Here is a 26310-nt window from a genome sequence, read left to right as displayed (position 1 = left end):
CTTGTCTGGTGTTATGTCTACTTCAAAACAGTTTTCCAAATCCCTTTGACAACTTATACCCTAAGTATTTCATTAAGTTAAATTAAATGATAGATATTAATTGAATATCTAGATAACTTCCAAATTACATAAAATACTAAAACATTAATTGCTAAACATAAGTTTATCTACTTTTGGCTTCTTATTACAGAAGAATAAAGATATTTGGGTCTGTTAGTAAACATATCCTGTGACACACTGAAAAACTATACTATGAAAAAGAACATGCTTCTGTAAATTATGAAAGAGTATAGATGTGCTCGTCTATAGAATGCTGGTGTGACTGACAGTGCACAACTTCTTATTACCTAGTTTTCACTAGAAACTAACATCACTAACAGTTAAGAATTCTAATCAATATATGTAATGAAAACTACTGAAATAAATAATTTTGTATGTCAGGAAAGTAGGATGTTTTTGGAATGTGAAGCTATGAGGTGTGAAGGATGTTTTTCTTATGGGAAAAAGAATAATTTTTGTACTAAAGCAGACTGTTCTATACTGGGAAAGAGGAAGAGTACAGAACAAAATATGTACGGATACAAGAATGCTATAGAAGGTTTGTGTAAGAGGAATTTGGAAAAATAATGTTAGGTATGGCCAAGCTGGCTAATATGTATTTATATATGTTATTAAAAGAATGATGAGTCTTAATATCAGAAGTACATTGGCACAAAGTTTTACTGGAGTATTGGTTTTCTCTTGATAAGAGATTGTGAAAGGTTTTCCTTTACCTTTTAAGCAAGCTGACTACAAAATCGAGATTTTATCAAGATGATTTTCTGTGCTTCATGTCTTTTTAGGTCTTTGATCACCTAAGACCTAATGTTAATATTATTATTTTTACCTTTTAAGTAATCTGACTACAAAATCGAGATTTTGTTTCTTTGTCTTTTTTTTTTTTCCTCTTTATTGTGGAGAACGGGGTCTCCCTATATTGCCCAGGCAGGTCTCAAACTCCTGGACTCAAGCTATCCTCCCACCTCTGCCTCCCTGAGAGCTGGGATTACAGGCATGAGCCACCGCACCCAGCAGAGATTTTGTTTCATCAAGATAATTTCCTGTGCTTCATGTCTTTTTAGGTCTTTGATTACCTAAGGCTTAATGTTAATATTAACATTATTATTAAATTAGCTATATTTCAATATTAAAATCGCTAAGGTTTTTTCCTACAACATTAAAATAGCTAAGGATTTTTTCTACAACAATGTAACTTTCTGTGTTTGCCTTTGAAGTATTTAAATTATCACTCTGGTTAAATATTTTTCCACAAAAATCTTATTATAATCAAGTGTTTTAAACCGTTTGGTATTTTTGACAAATTTCCCAAAAATACATTATAAATGAAGTACTTTTGACCTCACTCTAACTTTGCGAGTTTCCAAAAGGCCCTTGGAATATCTCAAAAAAATTTGTTCTCTCTCCCTCTAAAAAGAAAAATGTTATAATAATTAGGCTTTGTTAAAACTAATTAGGCTTAATTGATATGTTAAATTGCATGGGAAACATTGTCAAATAAAGGTGATACCTTCTTATATTATATTTGTATGGGTATATGATATTAGATACGTATTCCAGAAATTGTATGAAGTTTCTAAAAATCTGATATGTTCTGGTGTAATGTTATTAGCCATACTTTCAGTTATTCTGTTAAAATATTGTATGCCACAGAAGCAATCAAATTTACTTGTCTATTGTGCATTATGATAATGAACTGATCTTTAGCTATGGCCATGTTAAGTCTTTTGTCACTGACAGATGGCTACTGTTTCACCTGATCTTCACTGAAAGTGTTTGCAAGTAACTATAATCCTAAAGTGCTCTGTCTTCAAGGAGATTCATAGAAAAGACTCTGAAAGGTACTGGTTTCTGATAACGTTTAGATCCTATCATTGGACAGTGTAAGAACTTCCAGAACTCTAAGGGAGAAAACTTATAAATTCATTAAACTGCTAACCAAGATCAAGCTGAACAAGAATTAAGTATGAGAGGCTAATAACTTATCGAAGAAAAATTATGGTTTTTTAAGAATTGTGGTTTTGAAACATTGCTAGTTCTTTAATATTTTGTTTTCCAGATTTAAGAAAAACTTTATTTTCTCTTATGTTATTCAATAGTTTATGGCAATTTGGCAAAGTATGCCTTCATGAACAAAGATAAAACAATTACTTTTTCTCCCTACCTGATCCCTCCAGAATTTGGAAGCTATTAGTGAGTATTTTTATTTTCATGGCAATATAGTTATTTGCGTAAGTTCAATAAGAATCTGTTCTTTACAGCTTGCCAGGAGTAAAAGCAAGAAGAACCTGTCCTTCTTATAGCAGGACATAATTGAAAATATCAGTCATATTACCAAGGCTTTGACTCATACATCATATTGGAGACTATGCACAATATCAGATATGACCCAGAAAGTTTTAAGGAACCAAAGGCTGACAGAGCAAATAAGGCACCTTGAAAAAAACCCAAAACACCAGAAAAACTGACCTGGTACTGTACACATATAGCCCCTTACATGGTTGCCTTACAGAAGAGTAAGGACTATCACTTCCTGGCAGACAAGGGAATCCCAGGATTTTCTGAGGACCTCAAGAAAAGAGGAAATCACCCAAATCTATAGGATTGCAGGTGAAATCAAATGGCAAGTCCTTGGCTTGGCTTCCAAGCCTCCAGAGGTTTTTAAAAGTCTTATCTGAGATTCCTTATTAATGTTTCAGCAGAGCAGACTTCACTTTTGCTCAGTTAGGCTTATATAGAACCTATCATGTAGTATGATTTCAACAAATACTTATTAAAAAGGGAAAACACATTAAACATTTTAGAAGGCGAAAAAATGATCCAGTGTGACATAAAATATATATTTGGTCTTTGTCCCTGGATCCTGGCATACAGCTAGTAAAATCCATGGAACAGCACCTGAATTTACGCTAATGCAGTGACTTAGATGGGGTCCCACAGATAGCCTAAAGCATTGAAAATTTCAGTGCCACTCGCCAACCTCCAGAAAAGGGCGGGAAAAGAGCTGGAGATTAAGTTCTACAAAAACTCTTGAACAAGGAGATTTTATGAGTTTCTTGGCTGGTGAACACATCCACGTGCCAGGTTTGTAGCGCACCCCAACTCCAAGGGGACAGAAGCTCCTCTGCTTAGGAGTCTTACAGACCTCATTCTATGTACTTTTCATCTGTTTCTTTTATGATTATCTTTTATAATAAACTGATAAATGTAAGTAAAGTATTTCTCCTGAGTTCTGTGAATCACTGTAACAAATTAATCCAACCCAAGGAGGGGGCGGTGGGCACTCTGATTTATAGCCAGTATGTCAGATGTGTAGGTGACAACTGATAACCTGCAATTGGTGTCTGAAATAAGGAGCAGTTTTGTGGGACTGAGCCCTTAACCTGTAGGATATGATTGTGACTCCAGGAAGACTGTGTCATAATTAAACCAAATTACAAGGCACCCAGCCAGTACTTGGAGAGGTGGAGAATGGTTTGGGGTGGACAAAAGCCAACACATCTGGTATCAGAAGTGTACATGACAGTATAAAGAAACAGTGTGTTTTCTACTCAGAAAATTATAAATGTACTAGGCTAACTTCTAAAAAGTTGTTTAAGGATTTTTCAAAAGATCTATTCCAAGGAAAGAAAACAGCTATCCTGAGGTATCTGAACTTCAGACTAATATTTAAAAAAAAATCCTGTCTCATAACATTTTCACAACACGAAAAGTGTTTGTTATCAAACTAAATTATTATCTGTGGGACTTGTTTGTGACATGAAAAGATATACTGGAAAAAAAATCCAGTAATTAGCTTTTAATTTTTTAGGTGTCTTATCTGCTAGTTATAGCAGTTCTCTAAACAGAGAAAGTACTTATCTCTCAAGACAGCAACAGCAGTAACTGATGCTGTCTAACACCTCTGACAATAGGTCCATTGAACCTTTGAAGCTTCAAGGGTGGACACTTTAAAGTTTATGGGCTTGAGGTATAGGGTATGTACACCTGCCAGGACACATGGTATGGGATTGAGAGAAAAATGAGGTCCCTTCAGTATCTCAGAAAACTTCCAAACCAGACTGCATAGAATAGGGTAGTTTTAAGCAGTATCAAGTATTTCTTGATGTGGAGTAATATTATTTAAATTTTATATAAAAAACACATTTTGACTCCTTAACACTACAGGCTTCATGACTGTTTTTCAGTTCTCACTTTACGTTAAACTTGTGGGTAAAAAACACACACTTCTAGTGATGAATAAATTTGACATACTGAAAACAGACAAATTTTTTTTTTTTTTTTGAGACGGAGTCTCGCTCTGTAGCCCAGGCTGGAGTGCAGTGGCCGGATCTCAGCTCACTGCAAGCTCCGCCTCCCGGGTTCACGCCATTCTCCGGCCTCAGCCTCCCGAGTAGCTGGGACTACAGGCGCCCGCCACCTCGCCCGGCTAGTTTTTTTTGTATTTCTTAGTAGAGACGGGGTTTCACCGTGTTAGCCAGGATGGTCTCGATCTCCTGACCTCGTGATCCACCCATCTCGGCCTCCCAAAGTGCTGGGATTACAGGCTTGAGCCACCGCGCCCGGCCAGACAAATTTTTTATATTATTTTATACCTCTAGCATAAGTAACAGATGTTATTCTCTTCATTTTACATATATGGTTCTCTTGAGCCTTTTTTTGTACAGAGTATACAACTTTGATAATAGATCATTTGAGCATTTATCATAAATGAAGCAGAAAAGAATACTGATTTTGTTAACTGCATTTTATCAGAATATCTCCCAAGACAAAAGTTTCTAAAGTTTTTAATAGGCTATTAAACTGGGGGGACATGAATACTCATTAATTAACAAGCACTATTCTTGTTACTATGTAGGACAACTTGACGAAGGGCATAACTTAAAAAAAAATGTTAAAAATTGGAATACTCACACACCAATGAGTATTGATTCCAACCCCCCAGAATCAATACCTCCAATAAATTCCCCATTAATTAAGTTCTTGGCTGAAGGAAGAGAAACTTTTGAGATTCCTAGGAAGATTAACTGAAAACAAATATATTCTGCCTCAGAATATAAAAACTTACTAATAATAACTTCCTATGTTTACTATTAATGTGTCTCATAAAAGACAAACTGAAAAAAAAGTAATAAAATACAAACTGAGTATAATGAGGTAATAAATAATCAAGGTATGGTTGTGGCTTATGTAATAAAGGTTGGCAGTGGTTCTATTATTAAAATAATTATTCACTATAATTTAGCATGATCAAAGAAATCCAGAAATGTTCAAAGATAAAATGTGTTAACTTAGAAATACACAGATTTTGTGTATTGGTAGTCGCAAATTTTGATTGGTAGTCAAAACGCCAAAAAATTTACTTCATTAAATCAGTCTTCTCTTTTAGGGAAATATCTTTTTCTATTTTTACCCAGTTTTGAAATCAAGATTCTATTTACTGGCAAATATTCTCTAGAAAAAAAGTCTAATAAATGCTTTCAATTAAAACAAAAAGGTTCCCATACATTTCTTATAATAAAATTACCAAAAATAGATTTAAGAATAAGAAAGGACAATTGCTAATTATTATTCAACTTACAGTAAGGAAGAGTTGGATGAGAAGTCATTCTTCTAACATTATTAATGGCTTTCTTAATCATCTGGTAAAATAGAAAAATTATTTTACAGCCACAATAAAAAGGATTAAACATGTAAATTGTGACAGGAAATTCAAATAACATTCATGTAGTTATTTTTACGTGAGTTCATAACGATCATTATAGGTGCTAAAAATACTAAACATGATAACAGAGATTTAATAGTGCAGCTCTTATATTTGTACATATATTTTGGGCATTACTGACTAAGATCTAAAGATAAATTCCTCTCAAGAATTTAGTCTTCCCTCCTTTCTTGTCAATTCTTTTCTGATCCCATTAAATTTATTATTCAGTAATAATTCTGAATAGTATAAGTTTAAAAGACAGGAGCATGTGAAAATAAAAGAAGATAAAATTAAATAAATTTAAAAACTGATAGTTTGGAACTATGTATTTACTCATTTTAAAGTTATGCTTTGAATAATTTAGCCTGTCAAATAAGAATAAAACAAATACATAAAATTAAAGGAAAACTTTATAGAACATTTCCTATTTATATAGCATCATAACTACAAATATATGTTATCTTAAGTTTGTAGCATCAGTCTCAGGTAGATTTTGTTATTGTTATTCTTTTGGATTTTAAATGGTTCAATTAGCCTAAAGTTGTGGAGAAGGTGGGGAGTTGGTAGGGAGGACAGAGACTAGGCCAGAGAAAAGGTGAGGGATAAAAAAACTGAAACACATATATGGATGCAGTTATACTCCAAAATAGCAGAAGCTAGTCATAATGTTTTTTTTTTTTTTTTTGCTATTAATTTTTATCATTTGATAAACTGAAAGGATTAAGAAAATATTTTATCAATTCTCTAGAAAAAATAAAAACCTGCTGCATATGACTTCTGGTTAGTAAACTTCATATTTAAATCCCATGTTCTTCTTAAAGAAATTCTTGAAGGTTCCTATCTTGCTTTTGTCTTCTTTTTAAATATTCACAGGAGAACCATGAGTAAAAAAATACACAAACACAGGTTTAAAAGAGTTTCTGAAAGCGTATGTAGACTATGTAAAATCATTACTTTAGAAGATCCACGTAAAAAAGAACCTTATTCTACTGGTGTCTTTCTGTTGAGGGTAGAGTGAGGCAATCCCAACCCTTATGTTAACAAATCACAATTATTCAAAATAAAAAGATGACCCTCTAAGATTTAGGTAGGAAGAAAATTCAATCCTTAGTGTTATGCCTAGGGTTGATTTCTGTATTACAAAGCTTTGGAGTATAAACACATTTTTCTGAACACCTACTATATGTCCGATACCATTCTAGTTAGAAATCATCAATCTGCAAGGCAGGCAGAATCAAGTTCTCAAACAGCTTAGATTCCAGGGCATATAAAAAAGACAACTTAAGGCAGGGCACGGTGGCTCATGCCTGTAATCCCAGCATTTTGGGAGGCCAAGGCGGGTGCATCACTTGAGGCCAGGAGTTCAAGATCAGCCTAGCCAACACGGCAAAACCTAATCTCTACTAAAAATACAAAAATTAGCTGGGCATGGTAGTGCATGTCTGTAATCCCAGCTACTAGGGAGGGTGAGGCAGGAGAACTGCTTGAACCTAGGGGGTGGAGGTTGCAATGAGCCAAGATTGCGCCACTGCACTAGAGACTGGGCAAAAGAGCGAGACTCCATCTCAAAAAAAAAAAAAAAAAAAAAGACAACTAAATAATGAATAATTTCAATAACTGGTAAGTGCTAGGGATGATAAAGATGATAAAATATAAGTTGAGTGGGGGTAGAGTGGGTAGGAGCAAATGCCTTAACTAGGGAAGCCAGGGAAATCTGGGGGGATTTGAGTTGAGATGTGAATGGTAAAACAGAGGGATGCAGCATTTTAAGCAGAAGGGAAGGCAAGGGCTCCTGACATGACCATGAGCTTAATACGTTCAAGAGACAGAAAGAAGCCAGTGTAACTACAGCAAAGAGAATCAGATGTAGAATATAGGGAGGTGAGATGGCAGAAGGTTAAATTCTGCAGGGCCATATTAATGTTATTTAAAAGTTGTATTGGGAAATCTGAAATTTTTTATAAAGTGAGTGACAATCTCGATGTTTTAGAAAACAGTAACTGGCTGCTGCTGTGTAAAGAACAGGAGGAGGAAGAGACCAGCAAGAAAGATGTTACAGGAAAAACTATATTGTAGTCTCTGAAGCTGGAGTTCAAAAAGTGCCTATTAGTCCTATTCACTTCTTTGGCATATTCCCCTTGAGTTCTCCTTTAAAAGATTATAATATCAGTAAGTTTTACAAATGAATTGTAACACACCTGTCAGCTGGAAAAAGAATTTAACCACTACTGAGCCAAATCATTTCATCTGAATAATTACTAGATTGCTTTTCAAGTTCATTTTAATCCTTAAAACACTGCTACTTGAAATCATTGAACTAAGGAGAACAGAAGTCTTTAAAACAAGCTCCACCAAGACACATTTAACAAAGTGACCTAAGTTGAACCACTTGACATTTCTGGATCTCAAGCTTCATCTGAAGAATGTTTAAGTACGAGTAAATAACAACTACAACAGACACTGCAAATTATAAGGTAATATCAACTATAAAGGAACTGCATTAGGTACAAAATATTACAAGGTATTATTAAAGATGACTGAGCCTTTACTTGAACAATTACCCATACTAATTAATGAAAAAAAATATGTATTTTTTGGTCAAGGAAAGCATTCTACAGGACTTATGAAATTCTGAAAAACTATCTAACCTTTTTTTGCTTCTTCTAATCTGTTCATTAGTTCCTATACCCTAAGTAATAATAAAGGAAACTCTTGGAAGTACAAACATGAATCACATCTCTAGGCAATCAGGGTTAAAACAGATCCTCCATCACTACAGAAAAATTATGTTTCAGTTCATCATTATATTGCTTTTTGCTTAACTTAAAAAATTGTGTTGTTTTTGTTAAAAAAAAAATATTTGTCCTGGCATTTAAAAAAGTGGTAATATGGATATAGTTGTTAATTGATATCCATTAAAAGATACCTAGACAAGGGGTTAGCAAACCTTTTTTTATAAAGGACTGGATAGCAAATGTTTTGGCTTTATGAATATTTACTTTCTGTTGCAGATACTCAATTCTGCCGCTGTAGTGTGAAGGCATCCACAGACAAAATAGAAACAAATGACTATGGCTGTGTTCCTATAAAACTTTATTTATAAAAAGACACTGAAATCAAGTTTCATGTAATTTTCATGTGTCAAAAAAATACTATGTTTGTTTTTTCAACCACTGAAAAAACAACACGTATACCATTTCACTAAAATGTATACACCATTCTTAGCATATTAGCTACATAAAAACAGGTCATGGGTAGTATTTGATCTATGGGGAATAGCTTGCTGAAGCCTGATCTGAACCATTATGTTTCAAATAATTCTTAATTAAAATATAGCTCTTTGGTTTTCAAGCAAAGTATATTTTTGAAACAATTTGTTATTACCCTTTCAAATGAAAACATACTATTCTTCATTACTAAAATTTACAATTTCCAACATGTAAGACTTACTAAAACTTTAGGAATTAAGAAAAATGTTTTAAATCATCCTTTACCCATTAACCTAAAGGGAAAAAAAAAGTTACATATAACTCAAACTTATTTTTAACTTTACATACCACAGATGCTCCTCTGCCAGTCTGTGTACTACCAAGCCACGGCATGTTGATTGGAGTGCCAGGATTGCTATGTGTATATGGAGTTGTACCTTGAACAGCTGTTAAATCATCACGAGCATGTATAACCAAGAAGTCTTCTGATCTATAAAGGAATGTCAACTAGAATAAAAACAACTCATCATTTCTTTCTTTTTTACACTTGAAAGGTCTAAAATTTGAATTTATAGTTCCCTTTAAAATTAATTTTCTTCAGTTCTTATTCGTAACTCACACACAATGACCTCATACCTGAACAATTTCTTTTCCCTTCACTTACTCTTCTCTCAATTCCCTTATTTAAAGCTCTTGCCACCCCTCATTTAGCATATCAGCTTCTACTCTGCTAACAATCTACAAATTGCTTTAAAGAATCTTTTGAAAGTGATAGTTCAGTAAATATAGTCATTCATACTGCAACATTACTAAATAAAAACAAAGTATGAAGGTACCCTTTGGTTTCCACTTCTATATCATCATCTACCCAAGTGTAGATCTGTGTGGCCAGAATTCCAGAAACATCCAGTTCTTGAACATCATGACTGGAAGCGATTGCTATGCAGTTTCTATTTGCCTGAAAAATAAGTCAAACAGTAATTTTAAAAGAAACAGGCAAAATATGTATATAAGCTGCTTTTGAAAATGGTAGTTTTGTAATGACCTCTAACAGTGAAAACTAAAGTACAAGATATACAGCATTCTTACTTTTAGTGAAATAATAAGCTTCAGTTTGGAGATATGTTTATGTTCTAGGAAAAGTACATCCAATAGAAAGCCAGTATAAATGGCAATACATGCAGCATTTTATTTCCTCTCCTAGTACTGTCTTTCTAGACTGCTAGAATGCTATGATCTTTCTAAGGTTTGCAAAATTCAGGAATGTGGAGGAAGATAGGAGCCCTGTAGGGTACAGAAAGGTGAGGGCAATAAGGAACTCCAAACTAAAAAAATAATTATTAATTATTCAAATAAAACAACTTTCTCCTAAAGCTTTTCAATTTTAGGGGGAAAAAAAAAAAAGAAGTGGGAAAGGGTCACAGAAAAAAGGTGTAGGGGCAGAAATATAGTGGGAGAAGTATGCCAGAAAAAGATCACAAATGAAAAGTTGCTAAGATTAAATGACATGACATTTTAAACGCCTGTGAATCAAAAATGTACATCTTGGCTGGGTGCAGTGGCTCACATCTATAATCCTAGCACTTTAGGAGGCTGAAGCAGGCAGATAGCTTGAGCTCAGGAGTTCGAGACTAGCCTGGGCAACATGGCAAAACACTGTCTCTACAAAAAATACAAAAATTAGTTGGGCATGGTGGCATGCACCTGCAGTCCCAGCTACTTGGGAGAATGAGGTGGAAGGATTGCTTGAGCCCAGGAGGTCGAGGCTGCAGTGAGCTGACATTGCACCACAGCACTGGGCACCAGGCATGAGACCCTGTCTCAATAAATAAATAAATAAATAAATAAATAAATAAATAAATAAACGAATGCATGCATATCTTTAAAACAGAAAACAGGAAGATAATGACATCAAAGAGAAAATAGGATTACCATTACTGCTATGTAAGATTCTAATACAAACTATTAAGAAAAAACTGAGATCTTAGAAATAAATGAAAAAATGATATAGCTAGATTATTGGGTGGTAATTCTCCACAGGTCTCCCAAATTCTGCATGTTTTATCAGTGAGTCATGTCTGCCCTTTTTTCTGCAGTATAATTACCAGGATGTTTGTATAACTATCATCTCTCCCTCCAGAGCAAAGGGCAAGAATACTTACTATCTATTATAAAAGATTTGGTTTCCCTAAACTCGGTGATCCTCTCCTATAATATAACCTACTATGTGTGTAGGTAAGGTAGGTATCATCTGGCCCTCTTCCCGTCATTCTCTGGAAATTGTGGCTCAGGGAACCAGTGTAAAGCACTGATTTTCTGGTTATTGCTTTTGCTGTTAGACATAAACTGTCGTTTGTCTCTGATCAAAGAATCGTATGTCTTCTAACAGCATCCATTAAACTGTTTAATGGATCAATTAAATGGACTGTTTAAACAATCCACTGCCTGCCTCAAAGAGAACTGTTTCTGTGGCAACTAAAAGAAACAGAAAGGTAACTGTTAGTTTTAATTTAAGGTAAAATCTGAGACCCTTCATAGTTTTCGACACAGGTAGTTCCCAACTAAACAAATGGCAAAAAAAATCTCAATGGCATTTTAAAAAATGCAATTTAAAGCAAAGGTATTATTTCTCAGCTGCAAATTTAGTAAGGATATTAAAAATAGCAAATCGTCCAGGCGCAGTGGCTCGCAACTGTAATCCCAGCACTTTGGGAGGCCGAGGCGGGCAGGTCACGAGGTCAAGAGATCGAGACCATCCTGGCCAACCAACATGGTGAAACCCCGTCTCTACTAAAAATACAAAAATTAGCTGGACGTAGTGGTGCACACCTGTAGTCCCAGATACTTGGGAGGCTGAGGCAGGAAAATCGCTTGAACCTGGCAGGTGGAGGTTGCAGTGAGTCAAGGTTGTGCCACTGCACTCCAGCCCAAGCGACAGAGTGAGACTCTGTCTCAAAATAAAATAAAATAAAATAAATAAATAAAAATATAAAAATAGCAAATCTGGGGAAATAAAAATTAAAAAGGCATATTCATAGACAGTAACCTGTAGACTTTATATATGTGAATAACTATTCATTAACAGTACTTATATATAAACACTCAAGAAGAAAACAACTAGTTTCTTTTATAGTACAGAATATTTTAAATAATATTTTCTTCAAGAAAGAGCAGGTAATGCAGGTATAGATAATAATTTTTTTTTTTTTTTTGTAGAGACAGGGTTTCATAATGTTGCCCAGGCTGCTATCAAACTCCTGGTCTCAAGTGATCCTACTGCCTTGGCCTCCCAAAATGTTGGGATGACAGGTGTGAGCAACCACACCTGGCCAATAATTTTGCATTTGACATGTATATATAATATCACGTTACACAGATATTACAACTGGCTAAGGGGCTGACTCCAGATTTGCCTGTTTCACACAGAACTGTTTCTTTGACAACAGAACTGTCTGAAGCAGGCAAATCTGGAATCAGCCCCTTAACCAGTCATTGCTCAATGGTGTCTAAGAGGGAAATGAAGTGAAGGACGCAGAACAACAAAGATACTATCCAGAAGAATTCAGAGAAGACAGACATAGCACAGAAAGATAGAAAACCAATTGGTGAAACGATTACTAAATGGGTAATTTTCCTGTATATCACATTTCCCTGTATATATTACAGGGTATGTATCTATATAATATTTAAAAATTATTTTAAATTTATTTATTTTATATATATGTATACAATATCTCCTTTAGGTATCTTCTATGAATACACAAAAAGAAGATACACATATCCTTTAAGTTAATGGAAGGAAAACAAAAGAATAATTAGAAGTCATCAGGAACTATACAGCAAGGCAATTAGGGGAGATAGAAGGGGAAAATGATTAAGACAGATTTCAATCTTGGACTATATTACCTAAGGCCATCTCTTCTGTAAGGAGCATATAGACATCTAAGGAGGATGTTAAGTAGAAATTTAAGAAATACTAAGAAAATACACATGTTCGGCAGCTATTGGAGGTATACATCAAAGAGGGAGAATTTGAGTCACATATAAGCTTAAATCTTACCAAATACCCAGAACCACATTTGGCATATTCATAAGGAATATAAAAAACTTTTTCTGTGGGTTAACTACTGTACTACATTGTACAAATCCTAAAAGCGATTGTCTATATATTTGGTACTTCTCTCTGCATAGTAATAAAACATTATGTATTTTATCAGCTACATATCCAAAATCATATAATAACAAAATCACATTATCAAATAATATCATTTTATAAAATAAAAGAAGTATCCAGGTTGCAATTTAAGGAACTGGAAGCAGCTTTGGGAAAGAAATACTGGATAAACTGATAAAACAGAATATATTATCCAACTATAAATACTTAATAAACAAAAGAAGAATGTCTATGTACTTACCTTATTAACAGCAAACGCAGTAATGATATCAGATTCCTTATGAATAATTCTTGCTTTACCTCCAGGATATCCCAAATCTGCTTCTATCTAAATAAAAGGAAACAAAATCCAAAAATGCAGTGATTTTAGTAACAGAACTAATAATATGTGCCTATCTATCAATTAGTACTTCATAAATTATTTTAAGAAACTAGATATTTCAATTCTAAAGGACTATTGTATACGCTAATTATCCCTAAAACAAAGTTTGACAAGGGAAATTTAAATTTCTTCAAACTTGCTTTTTTACACATAAAAAAAAACAGCTGATAGAACACACAACTTCATTAAGTGGTTATCCGCCCAAGACACAGTGAAGTAACTTTAAAGGATCAACGCATTCTAACTATTAAAGCAAAATGTATTTACCAAGTTTCTTAGCATTATAATTCTTTAATATTATTTTAAAAAATTTAAAAGGTCAGACAGTCAATATTTTAGGTTTTGCAGACCACAAAGGGTCACTGTTGCAATTTCTTTCAAATCTTTAAAAATTCTCAGCTCATGGGCTATATAGAGGCAGGTGAGATTTGGCCAGCTGGTTGTAGTTAACCTTCAATTTATAGAGAAACCTGAAATCCTGAACAGCAAAGTAACTTGCCCAAGTGAGTAATCATTTTAGTAGCTAAATAAACCACAATTCTATGTACTTTAGATGGGGGACATATATTTGACCTTCTGCTTACTTCAGACAAAGTGTATACATCTTTGGACTTAGAAAAGAACACTATGTAAATTCAACACTTACTAAAATAAGTTGAAAAGAGGAGGCAATTAAAGAGTTGAATTGTTGCCTAATATAGGACATTATTTCATATTATCTTTTTTGTTTTTTGAGATGGAGTCTTGCTCTTGTCACCCAGGCTGGAGGGCAGTGGCCCATACTCTCAGCTCACTGCAACCTCTGCCTCCCAGGTTCAAGTGATTCTCCTGCCTGAGACTCCCAAGTAGCTGGGATTACAGGCGCCTGCTACCATGCCCGGCTAATTTTTGTATTTTTAGTAGAGACGGGGTTTCACCATTTTGGCCAGGCTGGTCTCAAACTCCAGAGCTCAGGTGATTTGGCGGCCCTGGCCTCCCAAAGTGCTGGGATTACAGGCGTAAGCTACCATGCCTGGTCATCCTAACTTTCAATCTTTTAAAATTAATTACGTTCACAGACTTACTGTGAAACACATACATTATTTGAAATCAGCATACAATAAATTTACTTCCTGCAAAATTTTGATAGAAATATCACCAATGCCTGGCCATTGACCACAGAACTGATCAGAATATGCAGTGTTTTAAAAACAGTAACTAAGGTCAGGCATGGTGGCTCATGCCTGTAATCCCAGCACTTTCAGAGGCTGAGACAGGTGGATCACTTGAGGTCAGGAGTGCAAGAGCAGCCTGGCCAACATGGAGAAAACCTGCCTCTACTAAAATACTAAAATTAGCTGGGCGTGATGGTGCGCGTCTGTAATCCCAGCTACTTGGGTGGCTGAGGCAAGAGAATCGCTTGAACCCAGGAGGCAGAGACTGCAGTAAGCCGAGATTGAGCCATTGCACTCCAGCCCAGGCAACAGAACAAGACCCTGTCTCAAAAAAATAAATAAATAAATAAAATGAAGGCAATTAAGATGAGTGTTCAATTGGAAAGCTGAAAGAGACTTACAAGATAACCAAACCAAAATACCCCTACGGAAACAAAAATCAGTCACCATATATAAAGAGCCAAATATATTCTAATCTAAAGTATAATTTACTTATGAAGAATTTCAGTATTCGCTGAACATTCTGGTTGACTTGAGGATCAACTTGTCTTCTAAGGGAAGTCTCAGCTCTGACTACAAAAGGCTGATCATCTGTTAATGATGTACATAACAAATTCCATAATTTTATGACAAAATTCCAACTTACCTACCAATCTGCCTCGTATCTCAAGTATACTAAATGTTCATTCTTAGGTTATGAAGAAATTGGCGACAGAGAAAGATGATGGCTCCATGGAATAGAGGGATGTGCTACTTGCTGGTTATGGTAGGATGGGGGGATCATACCAGTTTCACCTGGGGAATTTTTTTAAACTTTACATGTATGGGAGGAAAGCTCCTGCAGGTATGAACTTCAGAAAACCTTTCTCTATGTAGGAATACATTCCTGTCCTCATTATTTACTAAGAACATTGTTTCTCAATAAGGTAGTGTCAAGATAACCTGAATAACAGTCAACTGAGGTGACTTTTTTTTTCTTTTTTAAATACAAAGACTCTGAACCCCATGTCAGATACATAATCAGAACGTCATGAGGGTGGGTCAAAGAAATGGTGGTATCTCAGAAGTCTTAGATTAAATTTGTGAATGACCATAAGTGGCAGAAGGTAAGACTGGAGATAAAGGTAGAAGTTCAGCTCCTGCAGGGCCTTAAAAGAAATAATAAAGAGTTCACATCCTGTTCTAAGTCAGAGAAACCATTGGTGGATTTTGAAAAGTCTGGCTATTGTGAGACAAAACATAAAGAGTTTGAGAATGACTGCCAGCAAACCAGTTAAAAGGCAACTACAGTAGCTGAAGTGAGAGATCATAGTGGATTGGATTAGGGAAGTAGGAATGGTGACAGTGATAAGTGTTTGGAATTGGGATACATTTTGTTAATGGGCTGTAATCATAGTCTGAGTAAAAGAAGGAAAGAAAAAGGATGAATCCTAGTTATCAGGCCTGACAGCTGGGTGAGTAAAGGTACCATTTACTGAGATGGACATAAGTGAAGGAAACAGTGGGGAGTAGGTTTGCAGCAGTCAATGTCTGGATTCAGGAAATTAGTTGGGACTAGAGAGATTAGAGAGTTGTCAGTATACAGATTATATTAATATTTAAATCGTGAGATAACCCAAGGAGAGAATAAAGATAGAAAAGATAAAAAGTTAGAGAACTGAATTCTGGGGCAACCAATATTTCAAGGACCGGAAAAAGACAATTCAGTAGTTATCAATTAGCTAACATAAGAAATAGAAGAGTTTGATATTATGGAAACTAAGTGAGGAAACAATTTTAGAAAAATGTTATGGGTCAACACTACCAAATGATTATTAAGAAGTTGAATCATATGAAGACAGATAATTGACTACTAAATTTAGTATATTGGAAGTCAATGGTGACCATGTCTATGACAATCTCAGTGGAGTGCGCTGGAAATAATAACTAAATTAGAGAGAATGTGATATCTGGTGAATAAGAAGCGGAGTCCACCGGGAAAGGATCATAGAGACATTCAACGGAATTGATAATGTTTTATTTCTTAAGCTGGGTGGTTTGTTTACAGTGTTTTAACATTATTGCTTAAATCTTGAATGACTTTATAGGCAACTCTAAGTGAATTTTGCTATATTGGAGACTAGAGAAATGGAGTATTTTTTAAAGGCAAAACATTAAAATATATTTGCTCATGCTAATGAGAATAATTTGAGAGAGGTAAACATTTACTGATGAGGAGAGAGGGAGATGGGCTTCAGTTATTAAGAACTGAAGACAAGTCCTCCGGTAGGTGAAAGCAGGTAAGATCTGTGCACAAGTGAAAGATCTGCTCTTGAATAAAAGGGTGACAGTTCACTCACTGTTAAAGGAGGCAGAAGAAAATATCTGCATATAGAGCAGAAATTAGATGATGATGGGCAGGTTAGGCTAAATCACTGCTGACTGCACTTATTTTAACAGCAAAATATATTGATATGTGGGGAGTGGGAAACAAATACTGGAAGTTTGAGGAAATGGAAAAAGTATGAAAATGAAAATGAAAAAACAAATTTGCTATAGAGCAATTTATTATGACTGCAGGGTAAGTTTTATGTTAATTTGGGATTTGTGCTATTTAAAGTGAGGCAAGCTCCAGGGTTTGTGCTTTTCCTCCAAACATGTTCAGCTGCTTGAGTGCAGGCACAGAATAGGACAAAGAGTTGGGGTTAAGCAGATTTGGGAATTTTCAAGGGAAGTATAGTGTAGGAAGAACAGAGATAAGGATGTTTGCAAGTGATTGACTGATTCCATGATGGATCATGAAATCTAAGCTGGGGAAGGGAAGGAAGCAGGAACATGATACAGTCAGCCAAAAACAGAGACGGAACTTGCGTGTGCTATGAACATAATTTTATTTGTTAAAGGCCTCACAACATAACATTATATTTTAAAAAAATCACAATGAATATGGTCTCAAAAGATCTCCTAAAGTTTCAAGTCACACTTTGTAAAGATGCCATGCTTTGATTGGGCTGGATATGTGAGGAAAAAAGAATCCAAATATTAATGCTAAAAGAGATTTAAAGAGATTATGCAGATCAAAAACTAAACACAGAATTGCTATATGATCTAGCAATTCCACTTCTGTATATACCCCAAAAAACTGAAAGCAGAGACTGAGATATTTGTATATCAATGTTCATAGCACCATCATTCACAATAACCAAAACAGACACAACTTTGCCATTTAAAAAACTTCAGGATTCTACCAAACACTTCAGAAATAACACCAATTCTATAAAAATTCTTCCCAAAAATTAAAGAGGAGAGAATCTTCATCAATTCATTCTAAGAGTCTAGCATTAATCTGAGACCAACAAAAACAACATTGTAAGAAAACTACAAACTAATATCCTTCATGAACACAGATGTAAAAATTCTTAAAATTTTATCAAATGTAACTATATATATAAAAAGGATAACACATCATGACCAAGTATAGCTTATGCTGGGAATACTAGATTGGTTTAACATTTTAAAAAAATTCATTAACCTATCATATTAAAAAAGAAAAAAGCATGATCATCTCAATAGTAGGCAAAAAAAAAAAAAAAAAATCATTTGATAAAAATCTGACATCCTTTTCTTATTAAAAACTCTTAACAAAGTAGGAATGCAAAGAAACGTCCTCAAACTTATAAAGGACATCTACAACAAACCTAAAGGAAACATTTTACTTAATAATAAAAGACTGTTTTCCCCAAGATCAGAAACAAGGTAATAATGTCTGCTGGTGATCGCTTCTATTCAACACTGGACTGGAAGTTCTAAGTCAGAGTGATAAGGCGCAAAAAAAAAAAAAAAAAAAAAAAAAAAGAAAGAAAAGAAAAGAAAAGAACTTAGATGAAGAATATATTTGAAGGACTTATAACACATGACTTCAAGATTTATTATAAGGTTATAGTGATAAAGACAGTGAGCTATTACCATAAAGATGGATCAATGGCCCAAAATACACTCCAGAATTAGACCTACACATCTGCGTCAGTTTTGAAAAGGTGAAAGAGATAGTTTAGTGAAAGAAAAGATAATCTTTTCAACAAATAATGCTGTAAATACAGATGCAAAAACAACAACAGTAACAAAGAACTGAGGTCTATACTTCACACCATGTAAACAAATTAACTTGAAATGTATTATAGACCTAAATGTAATACTAAAACTCTAAAACACTTAGAATAGGAGAAAGTCTTTGTGATCTTAGGCTAGGCAAAGATTTCTTAAATACAACACCAAAAGAAAATGAATAACCAGAACTAATACATTAGACATCATCAAAATTAGAACTTCTGCACATCAAAAGAACTTGTGGCCAGCTGCAGTAGTTCATGCCCCTCTTCCCAGCACTTTAGGAGGCCAAGGTGGGCAGATCACTTGAGGCCAGGAGTTCGAGACCAGCCTGGGCAACATGGTGAAATCCACTCTACTCACCTACTAAAAACACAAAAATTAGCCAGGTGTGGTAGTGCACACCTGAGAATGGCTTGTACCTGGGAGGTGGAGATTACAGTAAGCCAAGATCACACCACTGCACTCCAGCCTAGGCAACAGAGCAAGACTTTGTTTAAAAATAAATAAATAAAATGAAAGCACTTTGTAAAGAGAATGAAAAGACAAGCCACAGAATAAGAGAAAATATTTGCAAATCACATTTCTGATAAATGATTTTTATCCAGAACATACAAATAACTGTTAAAACTGAATTAAGAAAACAAGCAACCTAATACAAAATAAACACAACATTTGAAGGCAATTTATGCAGATAGACAAATGGCAAATAAGCATGTGGTAAGATGCTCGATGCAAATTAAAACCACAATGAACTACTACTACATACCTACTAGAATGGTTAAAATGAAAATATAGACTACATCAACTGTTGGTAAGAATGTAAGGCAGGCCGGGCGCGGTGGCTCAAGCCTGTAATCCCAGCACTTTGGGAGGCCGAGATGGGCGGATCACGAGGTCAGGAGATCGAGACCATCCTGGCGAACACAGTGAAACCCCGTCTCTACTAAGAAATACAAAAAAAAAAAATAGCCGGGCGAGATGGCGGGCGCCTGTAGTCCCAGCTACTCGGGAGGCTGAGGCCGGAGAATGGCGTGAACCCGGGAGGCGGAGCTTGCAGTGAGCTGAGATCCGGCCACTGCACTCCAGCCTGGGCTACAGAGCGAGACTCCGTCTCAAAAAAAAAAAAAAAAAAAAAGAATGTAAGGCAAGGCTGGGCATGGTGGGTCACACCTGTAATCCCAGCACTTCAGGAGGGTGAGGTGGGAAGATTGCTTGAGCCCAGAAGTTTGAGACCAGCCTGCGCAATATGGAGAAACCCCACCTCTACAAAAAATAAAAATGAGCTGGGCATGGTGATGCATGCGTGTAGTCCCAGCGGCTCAGAAGGCTGAGGCAAGAGGACTGCTTGAGCCCGGGAGGTCGAGGCTGCAGTGAGCCATAATCACACTACTGCACCCAGTCTGGGAGACACAGTGAGACCCTGCCTTAAAAAAAAAAAAAAAAAATAGAATGGGATTCTGTACACCACCCACTGAGAATGTACCTAAATGGTACAACCACCTTGGAAAATATTTGAATAGTTTCATAAAACGTTTAACATACACCTACCACATGATCCAGTCTTTCCACACCTAGGCATTTACACAAGAGAAATGAAAGCATTTTTCCATACAATGTGACTTGTGCATGAATATTCAAAGCAGCCTTATTTGGAATAGGTCCAAAATAAAATCAGCTCAAGTGTTCATTAACAGGTAAACTATGGTATATCCATATAATGTAATAAGCATCATAATAAAAAGGAATGAACTACTAAAACACACAACATAGATCAATCTTGAAATAATTATGCTAAGTCAACAGACACAGACTATAAACCAAAAATGACGTATTATATGATTCTATTTACATAAAATTCCAGAAAACAACAAATTAATCTTTAACGCCAGGAAAAAATTCGGTAGTTGCTTGGGGAAGAGGGCACAGGTGAGACAGAAAAAGAAGGGAGGGATTAAATCCTGGGGACTGATGGATATAATCATTATCCTGGTTGTGGTGATGGTTTCGCTAGTGTATACACATGCCAAAATTGAACAAGTTTTACACTTTAAATATATGTAGTTATTTTAGGTCAGGCATATATTATAAAGTTTTTTAAAAAACTATATAGCAGTGGGCTTGGAAAATGCTGGCCAAAATGATGTTAACCCACCCCTCAAAAAGACTGCATTTTGACATGATGTCAAGTCAAGCATGAAGATGACTATAGAAATACAACATTGATTAACATTTTATAAACAGTATCAAAACAAAAATGTTTGTATAAGAATTCCTGATATGTGGTTGGGTGCAGTGTCTCATGCCTGTAATCCCAGCACTTTGGGGGACGCCAAGGCAGGTGGATCACCTGAGGTTGGGAGTTCAAGACCAGCCTGACCAACATGGAGAAACCCTGTCTCTATTAAAAATACAAAAATTAGCTGGGCGTGGTGGCACATGCCTGTAATCCCAGCTACTCGGGAGGCTGAGGCAGGAGAATTGCTTGAACCTGGGAGGTGCAGGTTGCAGTAGGCTGAGATTGTGCCATGCACTCCAGCCTGGGCCACAAGAGCAAAACTCTGTCTTCAGAAAAAAAAAAAAAAAAAAAAAAAAAAATTCCTGATAATGTGTAGACAGTGACAGTAGTAAGTAATCATCAATACCCAGGCAAGGAAAATTGTTAATTGATTAAAAGTTTGAATTATATTCCCTCAAAACCCCCAAAGGCCACTAGAAATTTTCAAAGTATGAATCACATATACTTATTTTGCAAAAGTTTTAGTTATAAAATACACCTGATATCAAATCAGGCTTTTTAAGTAATTGCACAGAATTATTTCTCCTATTTTACCAAAGGACTCCCGTTGGAAAGAATGAGAGGTAGAAATTAGTAACTTTAACAATTTTTTTGAGAAATTTTTCACTTAAAAATCACTGCTGAGATTGTTTTAATATGAGAATATGAAAAACATGAGTTAAATATCAACCTCATAAAGTCACAGTTGAGTTGGCCAGGCGTGATGGCTCACGCCTATAATCCCAGCACTCTGGGAGGCCAAGGCGGGTGGATCACCTGAGGTCAGGAGTTTGACATCAGCCTGGCCCACATGGCAAAACCCTGTCTCTACTAAAAAAAAAAAAAAAAAAATTAGCCCGGTGTGGTCGTGGCTGCCTACAATCCCAGCTACTAGGGAGGCTGAGGCAGGAGAATCACTTGAACCTGGGCGGCAGAGGTTGCAGTGAGCTAAGACTGTGCCACTTCGCTCCAGCCTGGGCGAAAGAGTGAAACTCTGTCTCAAAAATAAAATAAAATAAAGTCATAGTTGAATATGCAATCACAGAACACCTAGGAGTTATTTCATAATTATACAGATTCTCATCTTTTGTGCTTTGATTCTCAAGTATCATGAGTACTTACTATGTACCCTTAAGGCACTTTGCTACATGCTGTTGCTACCAGTAAAATAAACGCTATGTAACAGTATGTACTATATTTTTAGGAATTAGTATCATAGGAGAGAAATTTAACTTCAAAAGTGATACTTGTAGAATTAAAACACTACTAAACAATTGCTTTTGTAATCACATGTATTAAGAACTTTAGTTATATTTACTCATAAAAATTTGTAGCCAAAACAAGATACATTCAACTCTCTTTAAAATTGCATTCTCTTATCTAACAAAACAGAAATCACTTTTACAACTGCAGTATTTAAGTTGTTAAAATAAAAGGAGAATAATCTGAGGGAACAATACTTTAAATCCATTGGAAACAAAGACCAGTTTAAAACTAAAATGCAAATGCTTTGTTCTTTTGTGAAAGAATGCAATTTCTAATTTCAGTTGAATGATATTTTGTACCTTATTGATGTTTGGCTCCTCCATCATAGAATTTTTGATGGTTTCACTGTTGTCCTCTAATGACTTCATCAAGAAAGAATAACCACATGACAAAGAGTAAAGACGACATGTAACACGCAAATACTGGGGATTGTTTAAATGTTATATTTTAAACCAAATTTACTAGAAAAGAACACTATATAGAGTTATTCTTAAAATTTCACACAACTTATAAGAAGCATGTGCATGGTTAGGGGATGAGCAACACTTAATCCCTCAGAACTCATTAACTACCACTATAATTTTTATTCTATCCCTAAGAAGTTTTTACTCAATTTCGAAATGTTGACATTAAAGCATGATTGAAACCAAAGTACTTTATATTAAAATAATCAGAGCTAGTGGTGTCAGAGCACTATCAACAAAGTTGAATTATTCTCTTACTCACTGCTATGTCTTATCTCCACATCTGAACCTTCAGGAAAATCTCTTGATTAGAAAATTTCAATTTCTACATTTTTATAATTCTCTTCCACTGATGAAGCCAGAAACAGTCAATAAATTGCTTGGAAGCACATATACTTCTTAAAAGGGAATAGCAGTACTTGTTAAAGAAAGAGTTGTTCCAAGACTTTTAGTTCTTCTCAGAAAGTTCAACAAAACAAAACAAAAAAACAGAAAAAGGAATTGGGAACAATGATGGGAGTTGTCAAGTCCCAAGTTTTTATTAAGAATGACTTAATCTAATTGCAGTTGTCTGTACTTTCTATTTAAATACAAAGAGAGAAGACATTCTATTTTAAAACACATGTACCAGTAAACCTTACTATACAGGAAAAGAAAAGATCTGTGAAAACCAGGATTTTAGGGTCAGATGAAGAAACTGTAAATAAAATTTCATTTTCAAACACATAAATAAAGAAAGAGCAGTTCTCAGAATACTCTCCCATCACCTGCTATCCAAAATACAGGGCCTGTCATATATGTATCTCTTAACCACCTGGAAAATCACGTGACTTCAATTAAACTATTTAAGTATAATCATCATTTTAGAAAAATAAGAGATGGAAGGTGATTTTGTTAATACTAAAAATAGACTAGTAAACTTTCCAGTAAAGATTAATTTTACACAAACTCTATAAAGATTCTATTTAATTCCATTCAAATCTATGCTTTACTATACAACATTTTTCTTTTCATATTCGTTATCAAAAAGACACTATTTTTAAGAGTATCACTATCAAGAATAAAACAACAAAGCAATAACAACAAACTTTTAATAACTACAATTAATTGTGTCAAGGTTTAAATAAATTTATCAAAACACTGCAAAGTAAGGGCTATCATAGTCATTTTGAATTAAAAAAACAAAATTCAAAGAAAACATTTAGCTTAATGATAGTCACAAAACTGTCAGTCTAACATTCATGTTCATGCTTCTGATTAAAATTACAATAAAAATAATTTTAAAAATTTCTTGAGATATCATGAAACTCCAAAGAATAACAGAAATTTTAAAATGTGTAGTTATATTTATTATTTGCTACGTTTATGTATTCTGGCTTGATTATACTACTCTATTTCCTTAATGATTCTATTCCTGGATCAACTAGACAATATAATGGTTCAATAGTTTCTTTGTATTGTTTTCAGAACTACTTCATTTCCCAAATACCCAAACATATCAGCAGTAGAAAAATAAGATTTTTGTAAGATTAGTCAAATATATCAATTTTTTTTTTTAAAAAAGATCAAATAAACAAATGAAATACATTCATGTTTGTCTAAATTTCAATATTATACAAAGGCACTCAGGTCAAAGTTCTTACTAAGTCAGCAAGAATACTACACACTATTTCCCGACTTGGTTGATTCGAATACATTTACAAAATGAGGCAAATAGTAAATAATAGCATATACAGTTTCCACTTAAAATTGGTGCTTAAACTGAGAGACAATGAGATACATATGTAATTTTCCTTTAAGGCAGAAAGGTTAGATGTCATCTTGCTTTTTGCTTGTCTATTGTGAAACCATTCAATTTATTTCTTCAACTGAAGTATCTTCAGTGTTTCCTCCAACTTCAAAAACTGTACAAAGCTTGCTTTCAGACTAGTTCAGTGCTACGCAAAATGTGGTTCACATACCAAATGTCAGTTCTGAACTCTTTGTTATCAGTCCAGGAGACAAAAATAATTGACTACATCACTATGTCTACTGTTTAGTTCACCTGAACTTTTTAGTAACAAAACTTCTCAAATGAAAGAAGCAAGTTCCCCATATCATGAAACTGGTACTTATTACTAGCACTAAACTAAATGACCAAAAAAAAAAAAAAAAAAAAAAAAAACCATTATGATAATATCAAGGTATCAGCAACCAGTTACAGTATAGGTTAATTTGGGTTTGTAAAATTTCATTAATTTAAGCATAATCCACAGAAAAGAAAATGTACATATTTAAAAAGTTGGCTGGGTGCAGTGGCTCAAGCCTGTAATCTCAGCACTTTGGGAGGCCAAGGCAGGTAGATTGCCTGAGCTCAGGAATTCAAGACCACCCTGGGCAATATGGTGAAACCCTGTCTCTACCAAAAATACAAAAAATCAGCTGGGCATGGTGGCATGCATCTGTGGTCCCAGCTACTTGGGAGGCTGAGGTGGGAGGATTGCTTGAGCCTGGGAGGGAGAGGTTGCAGTGAGCTGAAATGGTGCCACTGTACTCCAACCTGAGTGACAGAGACCCCGTCTCAAAAAAAATACATACATAAAATAAAAATTTTTCAGTATATAAACCCAGTTACAATTAAACTTCTAAGATAGACTTCTTTTAATTGTCACATGAAAAATCATAGAAAATTTCTATCTTGTCTCTTAAATTGATGATCATGACAATTCAAAATACAAGAAACAAGATGCGGAATCTTAAACATTTTTTTCAAGGAAAAAAGTCCCATTTTAATTTGAATTAAATTAAATTGATTTATGAAAATACTGCCCCCTTCTAAATTACACTTTTCTAAGCATTAATTGCCTATGTTTATCATATAAAATCTGTAAAATACATCTCATTTTAATGGTTACATAATAATATAAAAGACTTCAATAATAAAATAGTAAACAGGTTTTAACTTATACAGACCTCATTTAGACACCGTTTCTTTGTGAATATATTTTTGATAAAGGTTTCCTGAATTTCTTCCTGCTTCACCAAATACTGCCAAAGCCTCTTCACAGACAGTGCCAGATGGTGTTTGGATCTACAGAGAGAGACAGCAAATTTAATTATAAACCTCAGAAATTTCTGATTAACTTGACAACAATTCCTTGGTGCCATATAAATGTTTATTATAATAAGTTAACTGCAATCAGACTATATGATTGGAGGCAGATCATATCACCAACCTTTTCCTTAAAGGCTTTGTGGACCATATGGTCTCTGCCACAACTACTCAAGTCTGATACTGTACAGGTAAAGTATCTCTTATCTAAAATGCTTGCGACCAGAAGTATTTTGAATTTCATCTATTTTCAGATTTAGAAATATTTGAATATATATGTCTAAATTAAAAATTCATTTATGTTTCATATACATCTTACATGCATAATCTGAAGGTAAGAAATTATATATATACATACATACACACACGTGTGTGTGTGTGTGTGTGTGTGTGTGTATATATATATTTTTTAGATGGAATCTCAGTCTTTGGCCCAGACTGC

The 26310-nt window shown here is 34.7% G+C and overlaps 1 protein-coding gene across 5 annotated transcripts in view; it reads right to left on the bottom strand.

The window, feature by feature from the left end:
- DMXL1 (Dmx like 1) overlaps window positions 1–26310 on the bottom strand; it is a 175984-nt gene that overhangs the window by 19260 nt on the left and 130414 nt on the right. For 3 of the 5 annotated variants that reach the window (XM_025388446.1, XM_025388447.1, XM_025388445.1), the window contains 5 exons: window positions 25730–25847; window positions 13389–13475; window positions 9810–9931; window positions 9322–9463; window positions 5639–5699 (listed from right to left, as the gene is read on the bottom strand). In XM_025388446.1, coding sequence (XP_025244231.1) covers window positions 5639–5699; window positions 9322–9463; window positions 9810–9931; window positions 13389–13475; window positions 25730–25847 — 530 coding nt within the window. Of the gene's footprint in view, window positions 1–5638; window positions 5700–9321; window positions 9464–9809; window positions 9932–13388; window positions 13476–22612; window positions 22676–25729; window positions 25848–26310 lie in introns of all 5 variants that reach the window. The other 2 variants (XM_025388442.1, XM_025388443.1) reach the window with 1 other exon arrangement.

Source organism: Theropithecus gelada, chromosome 6, assembly GCF_003255815.1.
Source record: "Theropithecus gelada isolate Dixy chromosome 6, Tgel_1.0, whole genome shotgun sequence".
NCBI classification, from domain to species: domain Eukaryota; kingdom Metazoa; phylum Chordata; class Mammalia; order Primates; family Cercopithecidae; genus Theropithecus; species Theropithecus gelada.
This window is presented reverse-complemented; position numbering and strand designations above follow the sequence as displayed.